This window comes from Rhineura floridana, chromosome 1 (genome assembly GCF_030035675.1).
Source record: "Rhineura floridana isolate rRhiFlo1 chromosome 1, rRhiFlo1.hap2, whole genome shotgun sequence".
NCBI lineage: Eukaryota > Metazoa > Chordata > Lepidosauria > Squamata > Rhineuridae > Rhineura > Rhineura floridana.
Window position 1 is genome coordinate 145,011,878 of NC_084480.1, and position 24,353 is coordinate 145,036,230.

The window sequence follows — 24,353 nt, forward strand, 5'->3', positions numbered from 1 at the left end:
GAATCATAATTAAAATGATGTAGTAAAAAAAGGAAATCGTGTTTGGACATGACTTTCAACGATATTATGGACGGCATACTAAATCTAAATATAAGGCGCAGCCATTTGCATTTCTAGTACAGACAGAATGAAGCAACCTGCAATTCCACATCCTCTCCTTTTCCCACTTTTCTGCCTGGAGTAGCCATTATCAATGTAAGATCCCGTAAGGAAAATTCTATTCCTATTCCTATCTGTTATTATGTTCTACAATGAAGAGGTCACTGCAGATGTAACAGTGGCTCCCTGAAAACCATGGTTTTCTAATAAGTTGCTAGCCCCAGGAATCCATATTTCTGCCTTTGCAAATTCCTCCCTCACTTCTTTCAACCATGGGTTAATGTTCCATCTGGTTAGCATTAATCACGGTTAATACGAGGGCAGATTTCATCTAAAGCAGAACGTCCAAACACACTTTGAAGCCAGTTTCAAATCCTGGCAGTCGGTAGCCTTGATGCACATTAAACTGTGGTTAGCACCGAAGGGGGGGGAATGCACGTTCCGAAGGGCCAAATTAGACAGTGGCAAACAGCAGTTTGATTGGGGAGGGGGGTATATGAAAATGTGGTACATGTGGAAAAGATGAATAACCTTCCCCCAACATCACATCCCTGATTCAGTTTGGGAGCCCTGCAATTGTCTTGATCTTGAAGGGGGAAGGGCCATAGCTCAGTGGTAGAGCATCTGCGTTGCATGCAGAAGGTCCCAGGATCAATCCCCGGCATCTCCAGGCAGGGCTAGGAATATTCCCCATCTTTAACCCAGGAGAACTGCAAAACTCAAGGACCAGCAATGGGATCTAGAGCATAACAGTGCCACATAGCAAGAAGCAAGTTTTGCAACTTCCTTAATGCAGCCTTTGAATTTGCACCTATTCCGTGTATCAGCCAAAGAGGGAGGAAATAATTAGCGCCCAGCTGATTTATTTATTTTTTTAAGAAAAATTTCTGGAAAAATCTTTCACACACATACACACACACCTCAAAAGGAGGGAAGAGAATTTCTGGAAAATGTGTAGCAAAAGCCATATCCTTCTCTCCCCACCGAAACAACACTGGGCCTGGGGTATTGTGTGCGCGTGGAGGGGTGTAAAACAGGCTCCCAACACAGTTACTGTCACTTGCAACAGCCGCAGCAGTACAAACAAACAAAAGCTTATAAAGAAGAAAGTCTGCTGCTGCTGCTGCTGCTAGATGGTGAGCCCTGCTCCCAGGAGACTGTAGCGGAATTTCTCCTCCCCCAGTAAAATATTCAGCAACACTCTCTTCAGTTCCGCAAGCTCGTATAGGGTGGAGAATACCACAAAGCCATTCTCACTCAGCTGTGTGCATAGGTACACTGAGGATAAAGAACATCCCATCCCACTACTGCTCCCAACCTCAGAAAGTAAACTGCCTTTCATATGGACTCGAATTTCTCCTACAGCAGGAAGCAAAAAATCACTCGTCCCTAAATCCTTCTGGACAAAATGGCTTTCTGTGAGAACCACTTTCTAATTTCTTGATTATATCAGATGATAAATCCAGCTATTTTCATGGGGTTGCAATCTGTCATATTTAAGACAGGCAGGCAGATCAAACTATGAAAATATCAAATTTGTCTTATGAAAGTAGGAAAACATGAAAAAAATTATTTCAGTAGCAGCAGAGAGAAGCCACCTACCTTACTCAAGTCATGGGCATGCTCAGATTTTCATTTTAAAGACTAAGACTTCTAACAAAGAAAACCCTATATTATATGTTATACATGAGGCTGCATAGACCTTAAAAGGTATGTACAGGCATACCCCGCTTAACGTCGCTTCACTTAACGTCGCCTCGCTATAACGTACATGCTCCATATGCCTGTATTTCTCCAGAAACGCAGCACAGCAGCAGAGGCTTTAGCGCGTGGGGGTGGAAATAGACGCGATCGCGCCACCGCAAATCAGCTGGGAGGAGTGATCGCAATCAGCTGAGAGGCGCGGCAGCGCAGCAGCAGAGGCATTAGCATGCCGGGGTGGAAATAGACGCGATCGCGCCACCGCAAATCAGCTGGGAGGAGTGATCGCGATCAGCTGAGAGGCGCGGCAGTGCAGCAGCAGAGGCATTAGCATGCCGGGATGGAAATAGACGCGATCGCGCCGCTGCAAATCAGCTGGGAGGCACGATCGCGATCAGCTGAGAGGCGCAGCAGCAGAGGCTTTAGCGCGGGGCTTTGAGGCTCTGCATGAAGGAGAGGTAAAAAAAGTTTTAAAAGGTAGTGCTTCACTTTAAGCACATTTTCTGGTTTACGTACTCGCTCTGGTCCCATTGAGTACGTTAATGCGAGGTATTACTGTATGTAATATGCATGCCTATTGGGAAGCAAGTGTCTACCTGATCCTAGACTATTTTCAAAAGCAAATAAGAGCACCTTTGGTGATGATGCATCTCTCCATGATTTCCAGCATTGCAGATGAGTTCTGGAGCCAAGCACCATCGTGAAAAAGACTAAATAAGCTCTCTGAATTAACCAGAAACCCAGCCATGTGAGATGTATCAGTGTGGTGTAGTAGTTAGAATGTTAAACTAGGAGCAGAGAAATCCAGGCTCAAATCCCCATCCAGCCACAAAGTTTAATGAGTGGCCTTGGGCCAGCCACTACAGGAACATGGAACACTGGCTTAAACCAATCGGGCTACTTGCCCATCCATCCCAATATTGTCTTGCAGCAGCTCTCAAAGGTGTTGCGCAGAGATCCTTCCCATTTATTTATTTGTAAGGGAGATGGCAGAAACTGAACCTGGATCTTCTGCATGCAAAGCATATACTCTACCACTAAGCAATGGTCCCTCCTCAACATCCCTCAGCCTCCCTACCTCAAATAGCTGTTGCAAGGATCAAGTGTGTGCGCGTGTGGACTATGTATACCACCCTGAGCATCATTTGAACACCAAAGATCCTGCATGGACTATGATCACCAAGACCTGCAGATACTTATAAAATCTAATAAAATCCCTGGAAGGATTTGATGGAACTTGAAATGGAGAAAGTTAATAGAATTAATCCCTGTTTTGTGTCAATGGAAAAACCTTCAAGAAATGTACTAGTGTATCATGTGGAAAAGAGGAGCAGAGATGCGGCTTTGCAACAATACTTCAGTGATACGTTTGGATTTGATGGCAAGAAAATATCTGTGATGGAGGAAATTCCTATCAGACTTTTATTATATGACTATGACAGCAAGATTTTTGGGTGCGTAAAGATGGAAGATGGAAGATGGACCCAATATGGATAATGACAGAAGAGCGATTTAAAATCACTGGACTTAGTAGATTTGATGAGTTGGATTAATTGGCATGTTTATTTAGAAAAAAAAATTGATTGACATATATCTCAAGGATTGGAAACTTCTCTTTGACTTTTTGTGGAAGATTAAAATGATATGATGTTAATGAGATTTGAAACCAACTAAGATAACTGTTGGAGGAAGGTGATTTTATAATCTATTAAGAGATAGGTCTGTTACATATTATAGATTTAAAGTTGAATTATAGTGTTTTGAAATTACTGGATTTAGTAGATTTGATGAGCTGGATTAATTGGCATGTTTATTTAGAAAAAAAATTGATTGATATATATCTCAAGGATTGGAAACTTCTCTTTGACTTTTTGTGGAATATTAAAATGATATGATGTTAATGAGATTTGAAACCAACTAAGATAACCGCTGGAGGAAGGTGATTTTATAATCTATTAAGAGATAGGTTTGTTATATATTATAGATTTATAGCTGAACTATGACAAATCGGAAGTCAATATTTTTATATATATGTATTTTTTTTGTATTGTATTAGTTATTGATTTGTGTTGTTTTCTTTTTGTATTATTTTGGTTTTGAAAATTAGAATAAAAATTAATTGAAAAAAAAAATCTAATAAAATCCCAAACTAGCAAGACCCATTCTTCAAAAGCTGTACAATTCCATCTGTACCCAATCCAGAAACCTACATGTAGAAATCATCATAGGTGCATTCTTGGCTCCTTTGGGAGAAAGGATGGGATAAAAATTCAAATTCATAGAATAATAGAAAAAATATTATTTTGCTTTGATTATATTTATGTGAACAGAACTAAAGGCTTCAGATATCTCCAATTAGGGTTCTAGAAAATAATAACTGAAATAATTTTATATTAAAAAGTAACAGGAAAAAATTCAGGCAAAACTGAAATATTCAGTGCAATTTTAAAGATTTATTTTAAAATGTCCAAAGTCTTGCAAGACAGGGGTTTCTATTTATCATCCTTGCACTATATTGATTACACATTGTCACATAGCATATTATCCTTCCTTATATCAGTGCCTCTAATTGATATTTTAATGCTGCAAATATTCCAGATCATTTGGACGTGATACATTTTGCTAAGCACATTATTACTGCTTCTTCTAATTGCTAACTGAACTAGTAGGCTATGCTGAAATCCTAACCAACACTTTTGTTCAGGGGCAAAAGTCATTTTGTTGTATTTTGATTATATAAACATTTCATGGCATGGAAAAAAACATTTTTACACCAACCTGTTTTCAGTAAAAAGACAAACAAAAGGGAAAGAGAAGGAAATTCAAAAATGAGAAATGCACATTTTAGGATATTACTTTGTACGTGGACATCAGCTTATCACAAACCACAGGCAACTTACCCTGATAAGACTTGGAGCAACACAGGAGCATGGTATCTTCACATGCTTCAGGCACTTCTCATGAGACATAAAATTGCAAACTGTGGAAAATAAAGTGTACATGTTAATTGGTCATAAAACAAGAAAAACATTAAAAATCTTAATTCATCCTAGACTCAATTTTGCATTGGTGGTAAAGTAGCATTTCCTTTTCTTTGGGCAAAAACTACTTCAAGTCAGTTTCATTGCATGACCCCAATTTCTAGTATTAATGAGAGAAACTTCTTCCTATCTACTTTCTCCACACCATGCATAATTTATAAACATTGATCATGTCCCTCCTTACTTGACTTTTTTCTAAACTAAAAAGCCCCAAACGCTGTAGCATTTCCTCATAGGCAAAGTGTCTCAGTCCCCTGATCATTTTGATTGCCTCTTCTTGCGTCTTTTCTTGCTCTACAATATCCTTTTTGAGATGAACAACCAAAAGAGCAAACAGTACTTACAAGTATGGCCGCACCCTAAATTTTATAAGGACATTATGCTATCAGAAGTTTAATTTTCAATTCCTTTCTTCTTATTATTATTATTTATTACCTGCCCTCTACTCAAAGGTCCTAGGGCGAGTTACAACTATTTTAAACACATAATTAAAAACACATAAAAAGCAACCTAAACATCACAGAAAATAGGGTATAATCTCTAGCATGGAATGTGCTTTTTTTCACATCTATATCCTTCCCTCTGCCATCTGCAAGATTAGGATAGGAACTGCCTACCATACAAAGATAATGTATATGAAGCAGTTTGAAGCACTGAATGGTGCTATATAAATAGCAAATTATTTAGAAATGTGAAAACCCAAGCATACTGTGAAAAGCTCCAAAACAGTATCTCCAGAATTGGTGAACAGGCAACAAATGGCAAATATAGGTCAATGAAAGTGTAATGTTTTGCACATTTAGGCAAAAAAATCTGTTGTTGCATGCGCATTGATGAGGTCTGAACCGGCAGTGACTATCCAGGAAAGACATCTTGGGGTGTAGTGGATAGCTCAATGAAAGCATTAAGCCAATGCAAGGCAGCCCACATCCTTACTCACACCTTGTCATTATGCTAGGTCAGTGACAGAATTCGGCATTCTGACATATTTATTGTCACAAGTAAAACCTGTGATCACATACAGTACTTTGAACCCATTTCTCAACAGCTTAGATTTGCTCCTGAGTGGCATCAACACTGGCAAATTAGAGAAATCCACATTTTCTATGCTCTTGTAGTCCAGTTCCAAACATGTTTACATAAGTCCAATTGAACTCATTAAGACTTAATTTCCAAATAAGTATGTTCAGGTTTTCAGCCTTAATCAAACTTTGATAGACAACACCAATTTTCAAGGAGAAAATGGTTGTTTTTCAGATGATAAAAATGAAACTGCCATTTATAATGGGCTGTGTGGGACTTGCCATCTTTTAATTATGCGCTACTTATTTTGCTCGAAGTGTAATTACTCCTATTTCTTTCCACTATTCTCCTCAGCAGATGCTACAGCTGTACATAGATGACATTGAAGCTATCAGCTATTAGAAACAGAAGCATAAGCTTTTATTGCTTGTAGCTTTTAAGCTAAGGCATCTTAGCTGTTGCTTTATCTTTCTTAGCTGATTAAGTCATCCTGATTAGACCTCTCTGTCAGCACCTAAATTAATATGCAAAGAGTGGATCCTATTGAGTTTTGTCAAGTGCTATAAATTTGATGACAACTTGAGCTCCCTGGACTGTAATAAAAGGAACAGCAAACCATCAAGGGAAAGGGAGAGTTAAAAATGTAACTCAGCGTCCTTGCTTGTTTCTGCATTGTTTCCATTTATATTAAATTTAACTTTACTACAAGGACTATTACTTGACAAGAGTAAAAAAATATATATATTTCTTCGATTCCATTTTGTGGTCGACAACTGAATATTTCACAATATGATTTCTAAAGATGATTTTATATTAACAGAATTTTTTTTAACTTATGAAATTTAACACACCCTCTATAGAAACAATTTCGGGAAATATGATAAGTCATCAAGGTGGTATATTTGCTTTGCAATACTATATAATTAATTTATCTGAAGAACTGCCTTCTGTCATATGAACCTACTTCTTTGGAGTGTTCATTAAACAAGGCCCTGTTCTGGATGTCCCCATCTTCAACTATAGGGACAGGGCCTTTTATGTGGTGGCAGACTATAAAAAGGGCTTAAAGGGCAAAACACCCCACATATAGAAAAATGACACATTTCATCAACCTGCCACTTTATTGTCCTAGCTAGAAATAAAAATTATAATTGATTCCAAAATAAATCCAGAAAAATATTTTATTAATACTGCATTCTGCAATTATAATCTTAACACAAAAGCTATTGCAGTACATTGGACTCTCAAAGAGCAACTTAAAATTCCTCACTGAATTATGAGGAAGCCCTGGAGGAGAAAACAGAAGAGATGCATAGGTAAAAATAGTAAGTAATGGCAGGGATCTAATGCACCCTAGTAGCCTAACACAGTTTTCTCCCCAAAAGGACATTACAAATCAGAGTTCAGCATTTTATTTTATTTAAAAACATTTCTACCCTGGCTAATTTTCCAAAGGAACCCAAGGCAGCTAATGGACTGGATAATAGTATTTAAAAATTAGCCGACCCCTCTCCATTTATCCTTCGCCAAAGCCCACCTTTTCCTTTTATACCCACCTGCCCCCATCTCCCTCCTCTGCTGGCCCAGCAGATCTCAGGAGTCTGTCATCACAATGTAGATTGCAGCTCTACCTGTCAGCAGCCAAGTGAATTGCAGCATGATGACATCCTTAGGTAAATATAGTAGAAATGCCTCAAATCTCCTATCATCTCTTCCGCCACAGGAAAGCAAATCTAGGCAGGTGCTGCCCCTGGAACTTCTCATTGTTTAGTGGTGAGAGCTTAACAATATTAATTATGTTTACTTAATACCCTTAATACACTTGAGTTGTGAGTCTCTTTCCAATATACATCTGCCTTGGCCCCAAACCATATCCAACAGTCATCCCATCTTGTCAAGGGCTATCTGTGACACCAGCCTGAACGTACAGCAGCCAACACCTTAAATATCTCTCTATCTGGCCAAATGGTAGGATCTATATTTCAAGGGTTCTCTCCCTTCATGTACCAAGCACCACCCCAAATACACATGTGTAGTCCCCTTGCCCTTCATGAGGCCTGGCATGATGGTGGGGTAAATAACAGGCTTCCAGCTAATGTGATGACTGACATATATCAGAAGTACTTCAAAGATCCATACGTTGGTGCATCCTAACTGATTGATTTTTCCCCCCTGCCAGTCTCCAGAGAAAGAAGAATGTGCCTATGGTCTTTGTCACTCCACTGAATGTCCCTGGGAAACCCATGGATTCACATGTAAGTTTAGAACCCCTCTTTAAAGACATATAGACTTACAGGGTTTGCTGTTCTAATTCCATCGGCTACATGTCTTTCTGCCACTTCTCTGAAACCTTTTTGTTCTAATAACACCAATCCAAGGCTTGGTTGTGTAATTTTCATCATCCAAGGAATGTTCCCCCCCATTCGTTATATTGTTTGGTCATTCAGGCTCCATGCTGGTCTAAGGCGAGGGAAGGAGGAGGCAAAGTGAAACTTGCCCAGCATCATCTGTGGAGTACAGCTGACCATAGATTCAATGCTCAGCTTCTGGGGCTCCATCCAATTCAGAAATAAATGGTAAAGAACACTGTGATGGTGGAAGTTTTTGTTTAAAAAACAACAATGGGGGGGCTCGCACTCTGATAAGGAATGAAGCACCCCGACTGCTTCCTTTCCATGCCCACTTCCCTGACTCCTCAGTGCCACAGGTGCCTGCTACTGCTGTTGGGAAAGACACACGCACAGAGCCAAGTGTTCTTAAAATCAGACTAATAGTGCAGTGGAAATACCAATATCCACATATAAAAATGGTAAGAGTTAGGGTTGTGCTTGTTTTTTAAAAATCACTTTTAGTTCTTTTGGGATTTCCAGATATTTGCAAGTTTCATACCAAAACTATAGCTATCATGCTGAAGTGAAGAAAGTGATATTTTCAGGCTGCTCAACGTAAACAAGTAATTCCCTTCTGGTTTTGTACTAAAACTAATTTAAAATCGTAACTCAGATACCTCATACACAGAAGCACAATTTTGTATCCATCATTAGCCCAGGCTTGCAAGCAACTGTGTAGGAAAGTATTTTTAAGTTCTATTTTTTTTTCTTTTTCCTTTCAGGCTATCAATGGTGCCCCAAAATGTTCTTATTTTTTACACACGCATACCATCTTTCTGAGAACAGGACTCAAGGTAGTTTAACAATACACACAGACACACTAGGGGCTCCACCCCTGCTCGCCAACCCCATCTATTGTCACCAACCCACCTTCTGTTGCCAAACCCCCTTCCCCCGGATCACCAAAGCCCTCCCCCTTCAGTTCGCCACAGATCTCCCTCATTCACCTCAGAGCTCCCCTCCCTTTTCCCCACCCCAGGGGTTGCCAGAGCTCTCCTCCCGTTTGGCTTCCTATCACCTGGTGAGGCCAAGCTCTGGGCATCACCATACGGGCCTGTCGCCACTCCGGGCCTCGATAGACAGACAGACAGATTCCTACTGAACATATATATAAATAAAGTGGAGCTTGCTTCCAAGTAATTTTATATAAGATCACAATTTGTATTTCATTGTTTTATGAGACAGAAGGTGCAATCTTATGCAAAACTACTTGGGAGTAAGTTCCACTGAACCCAGTGTAAATATGTATAGGATCACACTAATCAGTTTTAGAAATGTAATTTAAACTAAGTTGTATTACAAGTTTTCTGATATTCAAGCAGAGATAAATTACCCAGAAATAGATCAGTGGGAAAATGAAGAGTTCATCCAAAGAATTTAAGAAATTGAGAGGGAAAACAAAAAGGATGTGTTTGTCATTTGTGAACATGTAGATGATTTCTGGGCCAGTTGTTAAGAAATGGTTTTTAAGAAAGGTGAAGAGCTGATGTGGAACCTTCTGGGATGCACGAAAAACAGAGTTACTCTGAACAGAGGAGTAACCCTATATAAGGAGCTGTGTTATAAATCAGACCCATTGGCCCATCTAGCCAGGGGCTGCTTGCTGTCGCTGGTAGTGACTCTCCAAAGCAGGGGTGAGCAACCTGTTTGGCTCCACGGTGCAGATCCTTATCAGGAACAGCCTCACAGGCCAAATTTGACAGGTGGGCAAGTCTGCCACCTATCAATCACATGACATTGCAATGACATCATGTGCAAGGTGCTTTGAAGTGCCAAAGTCAGAACTTCAAACATTTTGCAAGGCATTGCTAAATGAGAAGGGGGGAAATGTGCCTTTTAACAGGCGATTCTGATCCACACCCTTTTCTTTGGAGTCCAAAGTCTCAGGAAGAAAACTTCCCAGCCCTGTTAGCTCTTTTAACACGAGGTTTTGACTTAATTAAAAAAATTGGAAATGCCAGGGACTGAACTTGGGTCCTTCTGCATCCAAGCTTTCCCAGTGAGTTATGATCCCTCCCCTAAATAACACTAAAAAAGAAACTCTCTGTTCAACAGTAAATTTCCTAGGGAGGTTTGGCCATTAGAAAGGGATGCTGCTTAATATCAATCTTTTCTTCATGTCACTGAATGGCTCCATTTAAAGATATGACAGAAAAGGATACCAGCTTATATAACTTACCACTATTGAGCTGCTGCAGCCTCAAGCAAACAGCCCCAAAGATCCAGTTTCTCAAACCCCCTGATGTGCCATCATATATGGTTGGCAGGCCACACACCCGATTCAGAGTTTTCTTTTTACAAAACGTTCTGATATAATTTAGAATCTCTCTTAAAAATAACTGCCAGTTGAAGTAAAGGTTGCAAGTTCTACGTAAAAATTGTGTGCCTGCCATTAGTTTCAAGGTACTGCTTCTCTCTGCCTGGTTATTCTCCTCCCCTTGTTACCACAACCTCTTTTGTCTTTTGAATCAAGACTGAATTTCCTTCTACAGGCAAATTTCCAGAACTGAATACTTTGTTCTACTTTTTCAGATTAAGTGGGTGTGAGAAAAGTGTGACTGGTACATGCAAACTGCCTCTTGGACAGGAACAAGCAGCTCAAAAAACTAACCATTTAAATTTAATTTTCACTCGCTAATAATATTGAATTAAACAAAATGTGTTAGGTTGCCAAGGTATGCAAGATCACAGACTTTGATTAATTGTAAACCTACCACCTGTGTGCTTGCTTGCACCTTCCTCCCAGATGAGACATGTATCCTGGCTGAGAAAATGTTCAGTGCTTGCCCCACACAAAAACTACATAAGAGGGTTAGGAAATGCAATCTTATAATTTGCTACCACCAATTCTTCTAGGAAAAGTAGCAACAGCCTCCAAGTAATCATGCAAGTGGCAGTTGCACTTTCCCATAAAGGGCACTCAACGGCTCCTTCCCAAAGGATAAGTAGGTACTTACGCCTGGAAGAGACAGCAGCAAGGCTGTGCTCAGCATTGTGACAATAGCATGGGGAGGATAGGAACAATAGCAGGGAAACTGGGAAACACAACTGGAGAGGGGAGGAGAGAAGCTGTAGTTAACACTGCAGATTGTGGGCAACCAATGTTTGAACAGCTGCTTCCAAGATTAGGACATAAATCTCTTTTTTCCTTTCCCATTTTCACAATTAGCTAAAATTTAACTGCTAAATGGGAGACCGCATCATGAAAATACGGTTAAACAATACCTAATCATCATTCAAAGCAGGCAAAGTCCAGCAGAAATATGCCTAAATTCTGCATTTCTAATTTGCCACAAGGACAAGAACAATCTCACTACTGACTTTTAAGTTGTGGTTTGACTATGTGGCAAAGTCCTTTTATAGCTTTGTTCCTTAGAAAACCGGAAATAAACACAGCTATTTCTAACCTAATGTTCATTCAATCAACATTGGGTGTATGCTTCCGGAAAAGGGGGGTAGCCAGGCTGAAAAATAACAATTGCTACAGGATTTAGTGGCAATGGTGGCATGAGCAGGCTTCACTTGAGCAATGAGTATATAGGCAGCCTTCCTATTCAGGTGGATTTGGCCCCTGGACAGGGAATGTGTTGCTCCTGTCAGTTCAGTGATGTATACTTGTACCCTGATATGTTTGCCCAACAATTATGTGACACCATAGAGACCCGCCAGAGGACTTCTGGGAAATGGGTGGAGACCCATCTCTCTCTTCAGGAGAACTGAGAAATGGAGCCAAGACTGAAAAAAAGGACAAACAGCCTCAGAAGGAGGATGTGCAGAAATGAAATGAAATGGACAAGAAAAGCAAATAGGATTCCACTGCAGTCAGACTAACACCAGGTCCTCAGGCTCATGCCTTTACGAAGGGAAACCAATCAGAATATCCAGGAGGCCCTGAAAAAAACCTGACTAATAGAAGCAAAAATGTTACTGCTTAAAGTTACCATGGCAGTCCTGCAATTTAATTAAAGAAACAAGCTACAGCCAGTGATGTTTTAATGATGCCATTTTCTCCTTCAATTTCAGTCTTAATTATTATTTGCCAATCGTATTGCCACAGCCAGAAATATACTTTTTAACAAGTTTTCTGAAAACCTACATGTAACTCAATGACTGCCAGCTTTTAAGAATTCCACAAATTTTGCCCTTTCTTCTAAACCGCAATTAGCAATGTGGGCAGGGGGACATCTCCCTAGAAAATCTGAGCTTTTGTAACTATGCCCCACAGAACATGTGACGGTATCTAAACAAAAGCACTATATCAAACTGTTATAGCACAACATAGGCAATACACATACGAATATACAGGGACAAGTATCCATACAGAAAACATGTGAATGTTACTTAACTTGCCCTAGACTTCTCCCAAATTCAGTTTTCTGGTTTCTGCAGAAATTGTCAGCTGTCCCTAAGAAATCTCTCAAAACCATACCCAGATGATTTTGTTAATCTAGATAAAGAAATATGATCATTTCCTGGAATGGTGAACCACCAGTCTTTGAACACAAAAGTCATGTCTGGGATGAGGACCAGATCAAGAGAGAACCAGCCATTAATCACAAATAAGATATACCTGTCAAATAATGAAATTATGATTAAATCTAACTATCTAAACACAGACATTTCTCAGTGTTTTTGCATATAAATATGTCAAAATTGTAATTATCACACCAAATACTGTTTATGATTTCATTGTCAAATCACCACTTTCCTTATTGCTAGTGAGTTACACTTTGTACAAAACATGGCCTTTCATGCAGAAGACTTACATTAATTCACTAATAGGCAAAAAGTGCGGTTTAAGAACTTGCCTACAGCCAACAGATGTTTCTATCAAACTATAAAAAGCAGGGAAATTGGGCAGCTATAGTGAAAGCACCAGGGGAGCAGGAGAATTGACCTCCTCTCTGAGATACTATACTGCCCTACAAATTTGTCAAAATGCAAACACAGTTTAGGTTGATCTTTCATAGTCCAATCCACATCCTGTGCAGCTTGGAAGGATTTGGTAACATGTGCTTCTGGGCATGTGGTGAGTAGTGGCAACACCTGCAATCAGGACTAGTCAGGGGAGGAAGAAGAAGGAAGAGGGGAGGGGAGGAAGAAGGGAGGAGGAGGGGAGAGGAGAGGGGAAAGGCAGGTCCGATTGTTTGTATGCTTACTGAGTTCAGTGGGATTTACTCCTGTGTAATCATGCTTAGGATAGGTGAAACTGACCATAGGGGAGGAGAAGGTGGAAGGGGAGAACAGAGGGAAATGGGATGGAGGAGGGGTTGGAAGGGAAAGTGGAGGGGAGGGAGGGGCAAAGGAAGGGGAGGAGCAAAAGGGAGGGGATAGGAGGGGGGATGAGCAGGAAAGGGGAAGAGGAGAAGGGGGAAGAGGGGAAGGGGGAGAGAGGGGGAAGAAGGGTAGGGAGAGGGAGGAAGGGAGGGGGAGAGGGAGGAAGGGAGGGAGGGGGAGAGGGAGGGGGAGAGGGAGGGGGAGAGGGAGGGGGAGAGGGAGGGGGAGAGGGAGGAAGGGAGGGAGGGGGAGAGGGAGGAAGGGAGGGAGGGGGAGAGGGAGGAAGGGAGGGAGGGAGGGGGAGAGGGAGGGGGAGAGGGAGGAAGGGAGGGAGGGGGAGAGGGAGGGGGAGAGGGAGGGGGAGAGGGAGGGGGAGAGGGAGGGGGAGAGGGAGGAAGGGAAGGAGGGGGAGAGGGAGGGAGGGGGAGAGGGAGGGAGGGGGAGAGGGGGAGAGGGAGGGAGGGAGGGGGAGAGGGGGAGAGGGAGGGAGGGAGGGAGGGGGAGAGGGAGAGAGGGAGGGAGGGAGGGAGGGGGAGAGGGAGAGAGGGAGAGAGGGAGGGAGGGAGGGAGGGAGAGAGGGAGAGGGAGGGAGGGAGGGGGAGAGGGAGAGGGAGGGAGGGAGGGGGAGAGGGAGAGGGAGGGGGAGAGGGAGAGGGAGGGGGAGAGGGAGGGAGGGAGGGGGAGAGGGAGGGAGGGAGGGGGAGAGAGGGAGGGGGAGAGGGAGGGAGGGAGGGGGAGAGGGAGGGTGGGGGAGAGGGAGGGGGAGGGAGGGTGGGGGAGAGGGAGGGAGGGAGGGTGGGGGAGAGGGAGGGAGGGAGGGTGGGGGAGAGGGAGGGAGGGAGGGTGGGGGAGAGGGAGGGAGGGAGGAAGAGAGGGAGGGAGGGTGGGGGAGAGGGAGGGAGGGAGGGTGGGGGAGAGGGAGGGAGGGAGGGTGGGGGAGAGGGAGGGAGGGGGAGAGAGAGGGAGGGAGAGAGGAGGTTGGGTGGGTTGGTGGGCACTGGGCAGAGGGGAAGCCCCTTTCCAAAAGGAAAACATTGTGAACACTATCATTCTTTTTCAGGGTGTCCCCCACTTTTTTACTCGACAGCAGGCACATGTAGTCTCCCACCCAAATTTAAACCAAAGCTGTCCCTGGCCACATCCACACCAGACCTTTATTTCACTTTAGACAGTCATGGCTTCCCCCAAGAATCCTGGGAAATGTAGATTTTGAAGGGTCCTGGGAGTTGTTAGGAGACACCCTATTCCCCTCACAGAGATACAATCCCCAGAAGAGGGGCTGACTGTTAAACCAGTCTGGCCACTGGAGCTCTGTCAGGGGAATAGAAGTCTCCCATCAACTCTCAGCACCCTTCACAAACTACACTTCCCAGGATTGTTTGGGAGAAGCCATGACTGTCTAAAGTGAAGTGAGTCTGGCTTTTAGAACACTGACAGTTGGTTCTTACTGAGCATGCCCATGCTTATCATTGACTCCAATGTTAAATTTCCAAAATTAATTAAAAACCAGCCAGACATTTTTTAAACATTTAAACTGCAGAAGATGAAGGTCAGAGTATGGGGCAAAGTCAGTAACAGGATTACAGGTACTCTGTGAACATGGTTGATTTTTAATTAATTTGAACAAATTATGAAACCACTGTCAGGAACAATTCCAACAGAAGTCTGGATTTTTTCCCCTCTTGTTTTACACTTTGAACTCTCGATCCACTCTGAGTGTTTTGGGTATCGCCATGAAAACTTAGAGGCTTGTTAAGCAAGCGTTTCTGAGTTCAGGACGATAAGGTTTGTGAGGTTTTGTTTTGAAATGAGCTTATAGGAAGCAGCAGAATGACATGGGGGATTATTTTCAATTTAACATTGCGGAATGCAAAAAATCTTTGCTACCTATAGGATTCAGCTACTCTCATGGCTGTATGATCTACCTTTGATGGACAAGCAGCAAGGTCAGGCACTGATAATGAACAGCAGGGCTGGTCTAGGGCAAGTTCAAGAAACAGTGGAAGCACAAGTAACTAAGAGGGTAGGCTGACTAAAAAAATATTTGCTGAAGAAATTAGGTGGTATTCAATGCTAGTCCTACCCAGAGTAGACCAACTGAAGTTAATAACCATAACTAAGATTCATTGATTTCAATGGGTTTACTCTGAGTAAGACTTAGTTGAATACAACCCATTATACAGAACAACTTCAAGAGGTAGAGGGATACACATCAACAAGGAAACTAATCTAGGTGTTCAACTAATCTTGAACAGAGATCGTTCAAGAAGAGAGAAAGGAGCAAAGAGGGCACAGAAGTGGAAGGCTGACAAAGACCCTATACAGACTACCTCCAAACCATAATGTGGAGGATGGGAAATGAACATTCCCTTCACACACACACACACCTTTTGCTGCAAACAAGGGGAGGAGATTGGAAGTTTCTGTTTTTAGTTAGTGACAGATAAGAGTTTGTCACTGTGACCAAATGCAGCCAGCTATGGTTTGCTCAGCTACAGTTTCCCACAAACTAGGGTCCAAATCACAGTTCTTTGAGCAAACTACAGTCTGCCACATTTGGACAATTGTCTGATGCTAAATAAAAGAATATTATTCTAATCTCATATCACATGCAGGAGGAGCCCAAGACTCATCACTACTTGTTTCCAATTCTCCAAACCATTTTTCAGAAGATTATCATAATGTGGTCAATGTGTACTTTGGTGTTCTGGAGTGTGCTGTGGGCCTGCATGCTCACTCGAACTTCTCCATCCTTTCCCCCACATTTTATGCTGTAACACCATCATTCACAGCCAGCATAACCCAACAGCCATAGCAAACTCAGTGTCCCACATGAATTTTCCCCATCCCATCCACAATCTGCTAAAACTATGATGTGTTACAGCTGTATCAAGCCTAATCAGAGTTCTCTCTTTTTTTTAGCAGAGTTGAAAATGGGTTGTGTGCCCTGATTATGAGGGTATTCACTGATACTGACATTAACAACAATACACCAGAGTTAAGCAAACAATGAAGTGCAAGAGAGTATTTGCACAGGAGAGAGGAGAAAAACAGAGCATGTGAGCCCAAGTCTTGTTCTTAATCTCCTAGTCATGATTAGGAGATGAAAAACATTACATATGACCAGACCTAATAGACATTGTGAATACTAAAGGAAAAGGGTGACACAGACTTAGTGATGGGAGAAACCAATGAATCCAACAAAGGAGGCTGAGCTGTTAGTGTTGCTATTTACTTCAGAAATTTTTGCAATTAGTAGTAGTAATTATTATTTGTTTTATCTAACCTATGGATAAAGGTTTTCAGAGAAGTAAAAAGGGCTAAAATTAGTTTAATATATATACCATTTCACCTTACACAAAGCATCCCTGAAAAGTCCCTGCATGTGAATGTTTTCAGGACACATTAAAAAAAAAGTATGCCTCACATTTTGTTTTAATTTGGTCCCAGTCAAAATTCTACAAAGCTAAATAAAGGAACTCAAAAGTGCACCCTGATCTCTCAACCATGCTGCCAAAATCACTATTTCTTAACTGCAAAGGTTTGTCTCAAATACTTTATATCCATTGTTTAAAACATTTAGAGCGTGACCACACTGAATAGAAATTCCAAGATGACTTTTCCTCCAGCCAAGAGTAGGTGATATATCAAGGTGGGTGGGAAGGAAACAGAGTAGCTATACTTTGAAAAGAACACAAATGGGACTATTGACTAAAATGTGACAAAGTAAGAAGGGAAATATAAAAGGTGCTGAGAAACAGGACATTCTTTACAGAAGAGATTAATATAAAATGTCTTTACTAATCAGTGGGTCAATATGTCAGTAGACTAAAGAACAGACTGGAACATAAGGAAACTACCTAAGATCTAACCGAATGTTTTCATGAGAAGTACATTACAGCATTGCATTGTATTAATCATTAATGCATGAAATAGCATATCTCCTTCATCTGGAGTTCAGACATTCCTCTGTTATTTATGAAAAACATTTAATGTAATCATCTGTAAATGAGTTCACATAAGATTCTCTCTCCTTCACACACAACAGACGCTTCTGTGTTCTTTGCTTAAACTTTTTCAAGTGTATGCAGTCCTCCTCTACTGTATTGCTCAACTACATCCAAATATATAGTATATGACTCAATATTCCTAGGTTCCATACCTGGCTCACACCCTCCTGAGTTACATAACACGAATATGAGCAATGCTTAATCATGGTGCCAGCAATTTACATCTTTAAATACCATAAGCCACTCTTCTGTGTCTGACGTTTCTGCTCAAGGCCTCTTAAGATGTCTGCCTCTTAGCAAGTTACAACAGATCAATGTGGTGTGATCAAGATGCTTAGACCCTAATGCACAAAGAACAGAGAGGACAGCTGTTTCCTCCACGGGAAACATGAATACGGAAGGAAGCAGCACTGCAGACTCAGACATGATGCACAGCATCAAACTTCAGATAGGCTCAATGTGTCCAATAACAGTGCCCAACAGCAGACTTGCTTTACTTTGCACCCAGGACTCTATCAAGGAAGGTGAGAGACACAAGTCCCAAAGTCAGAAGATTCCCTCCCCTGGCCCTATCACACTCCTCTTATTGTACAGAGAAGCTACCAAATTAACTGGGAGAGATCTCACTCCCAGTATGACTACCCCCAGTTAAGGACCAGTAACAAAGTATCATATGAGCAGTCTCAAACAGCTGGATAAAGAACTTTACTGGAAAACTATTCTAATACAGTTGCCAAAACAATATTTCAGAAAAAATGATGCTTCAGACAGGACTGAATGCATGCCACAATGAAAATAATCCAAGTTCTGAATAAAGGAGAATTATGTTCTACATTCAGAATAATCCACAAGTTACACTATTTATTTCAACTATAAAACACAGGCTTCCATAGATGAAAGCAAGCAAGAGAAGCGGTGGAGCTGTGCCCAATGCAGATGGGTCTCTGAACTTAACATATACTACTCACAAGTTGTCAAAGTTTTCTTCACAAGCATGGATAAAAGGGTACTGCCACAGTCTTACTCTCACTCTACTAGTCTTCCCAACACCATCTAAGATGTAAGGCATGTAGGTCTCCTTCATACCACTTAGTTAAACCTCACAAGGCTTTGTGCATAAGAATAAGACAGCTCTCGCTTGATCACTACAGTTCAGAGTTATGAAAGGATGAGCTCATGCCTTCAACTTGAGAAAAATGGCTCTTCACGTAAGTGTCTCAGACAAGGTGGTCTCACTCACACTCTTGCAGTGGCTGAGTGAACAGGTGAGGGGGTTCATCTGGACCAACCACCTCCCCTGCGAGGCAAAGAGCTTGTGAGGGGGTAGTGAGACAGTTTAGACTAGCTCCAGGCCCCACCATCAGCATATAAGAAGGAGCCTCTATGGGAATACCAATGTATGTATAACAAGCACCTCCATGCAAGGGGGATCCTGGCTGATCCACTCACTTAGAGGAGCTCTATGAGCACACATCAATATATGCATAGGGGGTCTTTTCATGTGCACTTAAATGCATGGCAGGCACATGCAGCAGCGGAAGGCATGGCTGCCAGGCACAACCGCACTCCCCCTTCTCCTTCAGGGAAACCAATACCCTTTGCATAAGTGACCTACCAACCTCCAAAAGTGGAGAATAGTAGACCAAGAAAATGTTACAGACAGGAGGTAGTTTCACCACGGAAAGCCACAGTAACGAAAGGCTGTAAGGAACAACTCTTTCCCTCACATTAATAGCAGCATATCAGCATGAAAGGATCAGTACCCTGCCAGTCCCAAGGCATGAGAAAACCTCAACTACACACACAAGCACACACCTTGTAAGCATGCGTTTACCACTCTTTAAAAAAACAAAAGTCCCACTTCCATAGAACCTGATCCAGCCACAGAAAGCTATAAACATTTTGGCAGCTCACCAGCCTACGCATCCTCATCTACTTCTGGGTGACACAGCGTGAGTCATCAAGTCTAACACAACCAGCTTCCCTGAAAAGACTTTCTCTGAGGTGATGGGACTAGGTATAAGACAAGCTTTAGAATGTTGTCCTCCTTCCAATTTGAGGCCTATCCTCAAATTTATGTTAAAGAAAGAGATAAACCATCCTTCTGCCTGCCAACAATGTGAAGGACTGTAAGCACAGATGGCACATTCAACCTTCTGTTTCTAAAAGTCTGTCCATGTCCAGTTGGCTGGTTCATACCCTGAACAACTTGGGTTCAAGATCCTTAACGAGCAGCATCTGAGCCCTTATATTCCAGCCTGATCACTGAAATCATCCTAAGGAGCACTATCTGTTGTCCCGTATGTTACAAAGGCCTAACTGTCCTCAACCAAAAGTCAGGCATTTAGTGTCACCAGTCCCCTGCTGTAGAACACTCGTCCAGCAGAGATTCAGTAGGCATCCTCACTTTTGACTTTCAGGTTTCTGTTAAAGACTTTTGGATGCTGACAGGCCTATACATTTGTTTAAAATCTTATTGAGTAATCAATCGGTTTAATGATTTTTGTATTGCTTTTAAAAATGTAAACATTTATATTAATAAATATTCAGGTTCAACTCGTCACACCATAATGTTGCCAACTTATCTTCTGGAAGGGCTTCTGTGTCTTTAATAGCTGCCTAGCAGAGAAAAATCAGCAGATGTAGCTTGTTCCTAGCAATGAAAAGGGAACTAGGAGAAAAGCTGCACCTGCTAAGTGTGAAGTCATGACAAAGACATCATTTGATAAACTTCAGGCTGTTAAGACACAGGTACTTTGTCAGGATTTATATATTTTTTTGCCAACTCTACAAGGGACATCCCTGGCATCTAGGTCCATGGCAACACAACAAGCTTTTCCCTGCATATAAATGATATGGAGTGCTTCACCGGATTGATATAAACCTATTAGGCAACTATTTAAATAATAGGAGTCCCACCTTGGCAACTTTACAATGGAAAGCTATTTGCATTTGCTGCTGCAACAGGAAAAGCTTTTCCCACAAAGAGATGAAGTGATGGAAAAGCCTCTCTATGTAACAGGCCCATTTAAGACAAAATAAGAACTATCAGGAAGAAAATGCTGACAAACCTAAAAAGGAAGCCCTTTGCATCTGCTACTAGGGAGGTTTTTGCTGGTACACCGATGAAATTACTGAGAAAGCTTTACCTGCTGAATTGCTGTCTGTTGGCAGGCAACTAAAGAGACACAGGAGCTTTGAAAAAGAAAGATGGGGATTGGCTACCCTTTCATGAGGACAGGCTGTCACTCACAGGCCGGGTGGATTTTTGGCGGGGGGGGGGATGAAATTCCCCCGCCCATGTCTCTCAGAGTGGTAACTCCCCCACTAGGGGTCGTGAGGACACACACACACACACCGTATTACCTTCGCACAGGTACCCCGCCAGCCCCCAGATGAAGTCGGTGCAGTAGTGACAGAAGGTAGGCTTGGTGAGGGTCACCCTCTTGAAGCAGTGCCCGGGCGCGCTCCCACGAGCTGTTTGCTGCTGTTGTTTGGGGGACGCGGGCGGCGTTTGCTTTTTCTGCTGCTGCTGCTGCTGCTGCTGCAACAACGAAGGCGAGGAAGACGACGGAGTAGGCAGCGAGCGGCTCTTACTGCCTCTCCCCACGAGGGGACTGGAAGCGGGGCTAGAGCCGCGGCTACCACCGAGCAAGGAACGAACGCCGTCTGCCATGCTGCCGGCGTCGCTGAGGCTCAAATAGCGCCGCTTCTCCCGTCTCGGCGGGCTGGACTCGGCTCACTTCGCCTCAGCAGGCAGACGCGCGCCTCTCTTTTCTTTTTCCTTCTCTGGGTCGCCTTGACGGGACGCGTCGTGAGGAGACGAGCGAAGGCAGCTCGTTTTGCAAGACTTCCGCCGCGCTGCCGGGGAAGCCAGAGACGGCGGCGGCCTCTGGGAGGAGGAGGATGGAGCAACCAGACGGAGGAGGAGATGGAAGGGAGGGACGCAGAGGGCGGCGCTTCGCATAGCTGCCACAGCCGCAACACCGCAGGCTCGGCCGCCGGGCCTCTAGGCTGCCCCCTGCCGGCCTCGCGCCGACATGGACGCAAGTGTTTTGGGATCTTCGAGGAATTACTCCCGCAGGAGGATGGGAAGGAGTTTAAGGAGGAGAGGCAGACTACGCGGGAGGGCCAGAGGGGGACAGCCCCGGCCCTACGGACCTTACGCACTGGAAAGTGTGCCTGTACGATTGCCGCCGCAATTCCCCACTGTGTGCTTAGGGTTACAAGTTGGTACAGTATTCAGTGCTAGTCCTACTCGGAGTAGGTCCACCGAAGTTAATGCCCATTACAAAGTTAGGTTCATTAATTTCAGTGGGTCTACGCTGAGTTGAATACAACCCACAGCCTTTAAGTAGTTCCTTACTCCTTTCTATTAGATGTAGACCACACATGCTCAGAGACTCCTTTTTTAAAGTTGTCCTTTGTCCATGCTTGGAGCAATTCTGCTTCAGATATCAGAAATTATAAATATTCAGCTTGGCAGGGGCGGAGCGAGACGCCAACAGTAATGACAGCATAATTCTCTCTCTGAACACTGTGAGACGCTTTAAGGCCTAGAAAGTAGTCAAAAACAGCACTTTCTGCCTGTTGAGATAGCATTCAATAGGCAATGCAGCAGGGATCACAGGAGGATTGCACAAAGAAGATCCTATGGCTAGATATAAGCCAAGCAATCAACCAGACCACCTCCAGTCTCCTTTCAGACCGACCACGGCAATATGGCACGTGGCGGCTCAAAAAGCATGAAATCTACCAGCACCACTGACAGCGCTGTTGAAATTGATAACTACATGGCAAAGGTGAGGCAGGCGCTTATGGCGGACTGGGCAACAGCACTTAAGCCCTTAGAATCTAAATTAGAGGTGGTGACTACTAATATAGCTGAGATAGCAAAAACATCAAACGGAGCTAAGTCACTAAGCTTAGATAATCAGAATTAGAAATCTTGAAACTGGCAGTTTATGACATCGAGCTAAAACAGGAAGAACATTCGGATCTAGACCGCCATAGGAATTTCTGGATACGTGGGATTCCTGAAAAAGAGGAAGGGGGAGATACGGTATCTTTCCTAATCAGGTGGTTTCAAGATCTACATTTGGGAACCACCATAATTGCTAATGATATTAAGTGGGCCTATAGAGTGTCTAATCAAAGAGGGTGCTACACTGAGTTGTTGACGTGTGTGCGTTGTTGCATGAAACAGCATACATTACGTTGGAGTTAAGTTGAGCAAGAAACTTCTTCAGAGCATTAGAGCATGTTAAGAGTCTTTATTAAGACATTATGGCCAAAGGCTTAAGAGTAAATACATGTAGAGTTTCTTCAGTCACCCCCCTTCTGGTACATCTCTCTCCAAAGGTACACAGAAGAGAACCTCTCAGTTCAGAGGCAATACACAGAAGACACCAGCTTCACAGATAGCTGCTAGAACTTTTCCCAGTTTATCGCGATGGCTACCATAGCAACGGCCTTGGCAGTCCGTTCCCAGACTGGGCAAAGACATAACTCCCCCTAGTTACAGTTTTTCAGACTTGATGGAAAACAAACTCAGTGACAGTGCGGTTCAATGTTCAACAATCCCCCCTTTTTTTCCCCATCATGTCTGTAACTCATTACAACAATAACAACAATACATTTCTCCAATACATCTTGCAATACAGCTTACATTTCAGTACAGTTCAAAACATCTCTGTACATTTAGCTAGAACTTTATTCAATCAAACTTTGGCTGTACACATGTCATATACAAAGTGTCAGAATCCATTTCCACCAGTTTATGCATTCCAGGACTGGATACTAACCCCACTGTGAATTTTTCAGGTGGTTTCCCTAAGTTTGATCTTGTAGAATGTCTTAAAGGTACCAGAGCTTCTGCTCTCTCAATCCCCCCATCTGTGCTTGTGCTTGGCACAGCCTGCGCAGGAGATTCCATTTCCTCAGCCTTACGTTTCTTCGATCTGCGTTTTGCACAAATGAGCTCATTCAAAGCATCTCTGAGAGGTATTTGTGTGCCTTCCACTTTAATGTCAAGATCTGGCTTAAATGATTGTCCTTGTGTGTCATCTGACCCTGTAAGAACAACTGTTTCCCTTTGATCCCAAGGTTTTTCTGAGACTTTAATGCTTCTGCTCAGAATTAACTACTGTGTTTCTGGACACCAAACTCTGAAATATGCATTCTGAAATCCCAAAACAAAACCTTGCTGTGCCCTCAGCGCAAGCTTGCCCCTCCTTTTTCCCTGTGGAATGTGGATCCAGCACCTTGCCCCGAATTTTTGAATGTGTTGTATTTTCGGTTTTCTGCCAGTGATTTTCTCATAAGGAGACATTCCAAGTGCACTGTGTAACACCCTATTGTGAATGTAATTCGCATAAAGAATTGCTTCTGCCCAAAAAGAATTCCCTAAACTGCAATCCATCAGCATGGCTCTCATTGCTTCCTGAAGCACCCTATTTTTTCTCTCAGCAGATCCATTGGAAAACGGGCTAAAAGGAGCTGTGAAAGTCTGGCGTATTCCCTTACTCTCAAGGAAGTCACTTAATGCTTTGCTTGTGAATTCCCCCCCTTGATCTGAGTGAATCGCTTTCACAGTGATGTCATGTTGAGTTTCGATTCTCTTAATGAACAGTTTCAGCTTCTGCTCAGCTTCACTTTTCTGCTTAAGCAAATAAACATGAGTGTATTTCGTAAAATCATCAACCAGTACCATAAAGAATTTCGCACCTCCTCGTGAAGCATTTATTGGCCCTGATAAATCAACATGAACTAGCTGGTAGGGAGCTGTTGTGGTTCTTTCAGCCTCCCGGTTA

General features: G+C 42.7%; 1 protein-coding gene across 3 annotated transcripts in view; it reads right to left on the reverse strand.

Annotated features, from left to right (window-relative positions):
• DGKQ (diacylglycerol kinase theta) overlaps positions 1-21,593 on the reverse strand; it is an 84,462-nt gene extending 62,869 nt beyond the window's left edge. For 2 of the 3 annotated variants that reach the window (XM_061634941.1, XM_061634933.1), the window contains exons 1-2: positions 20,908-21,592; positions 4,701-4,780 (exon numbers count right to left, since the gene is read on the reverse strand). In XM_061634941.1, coding sequence (XP_061490925.1) covers positions 4,701-4,780; positions 20,908-21,217 — 390 coding nt within the window. In that variant the 5' untranslated portion in view covers positions 21,218-21,592. Of the gene's footprint in view, positions 1-4,700; positions 4,781-20,907 lie in introns of all 3 variants that reach the window. The other variant, XM_061634949.1, reaches the window with a different exon arrangement.
• Positions 21,594-24,353: the final 2,760 nt, after the last annotated feature.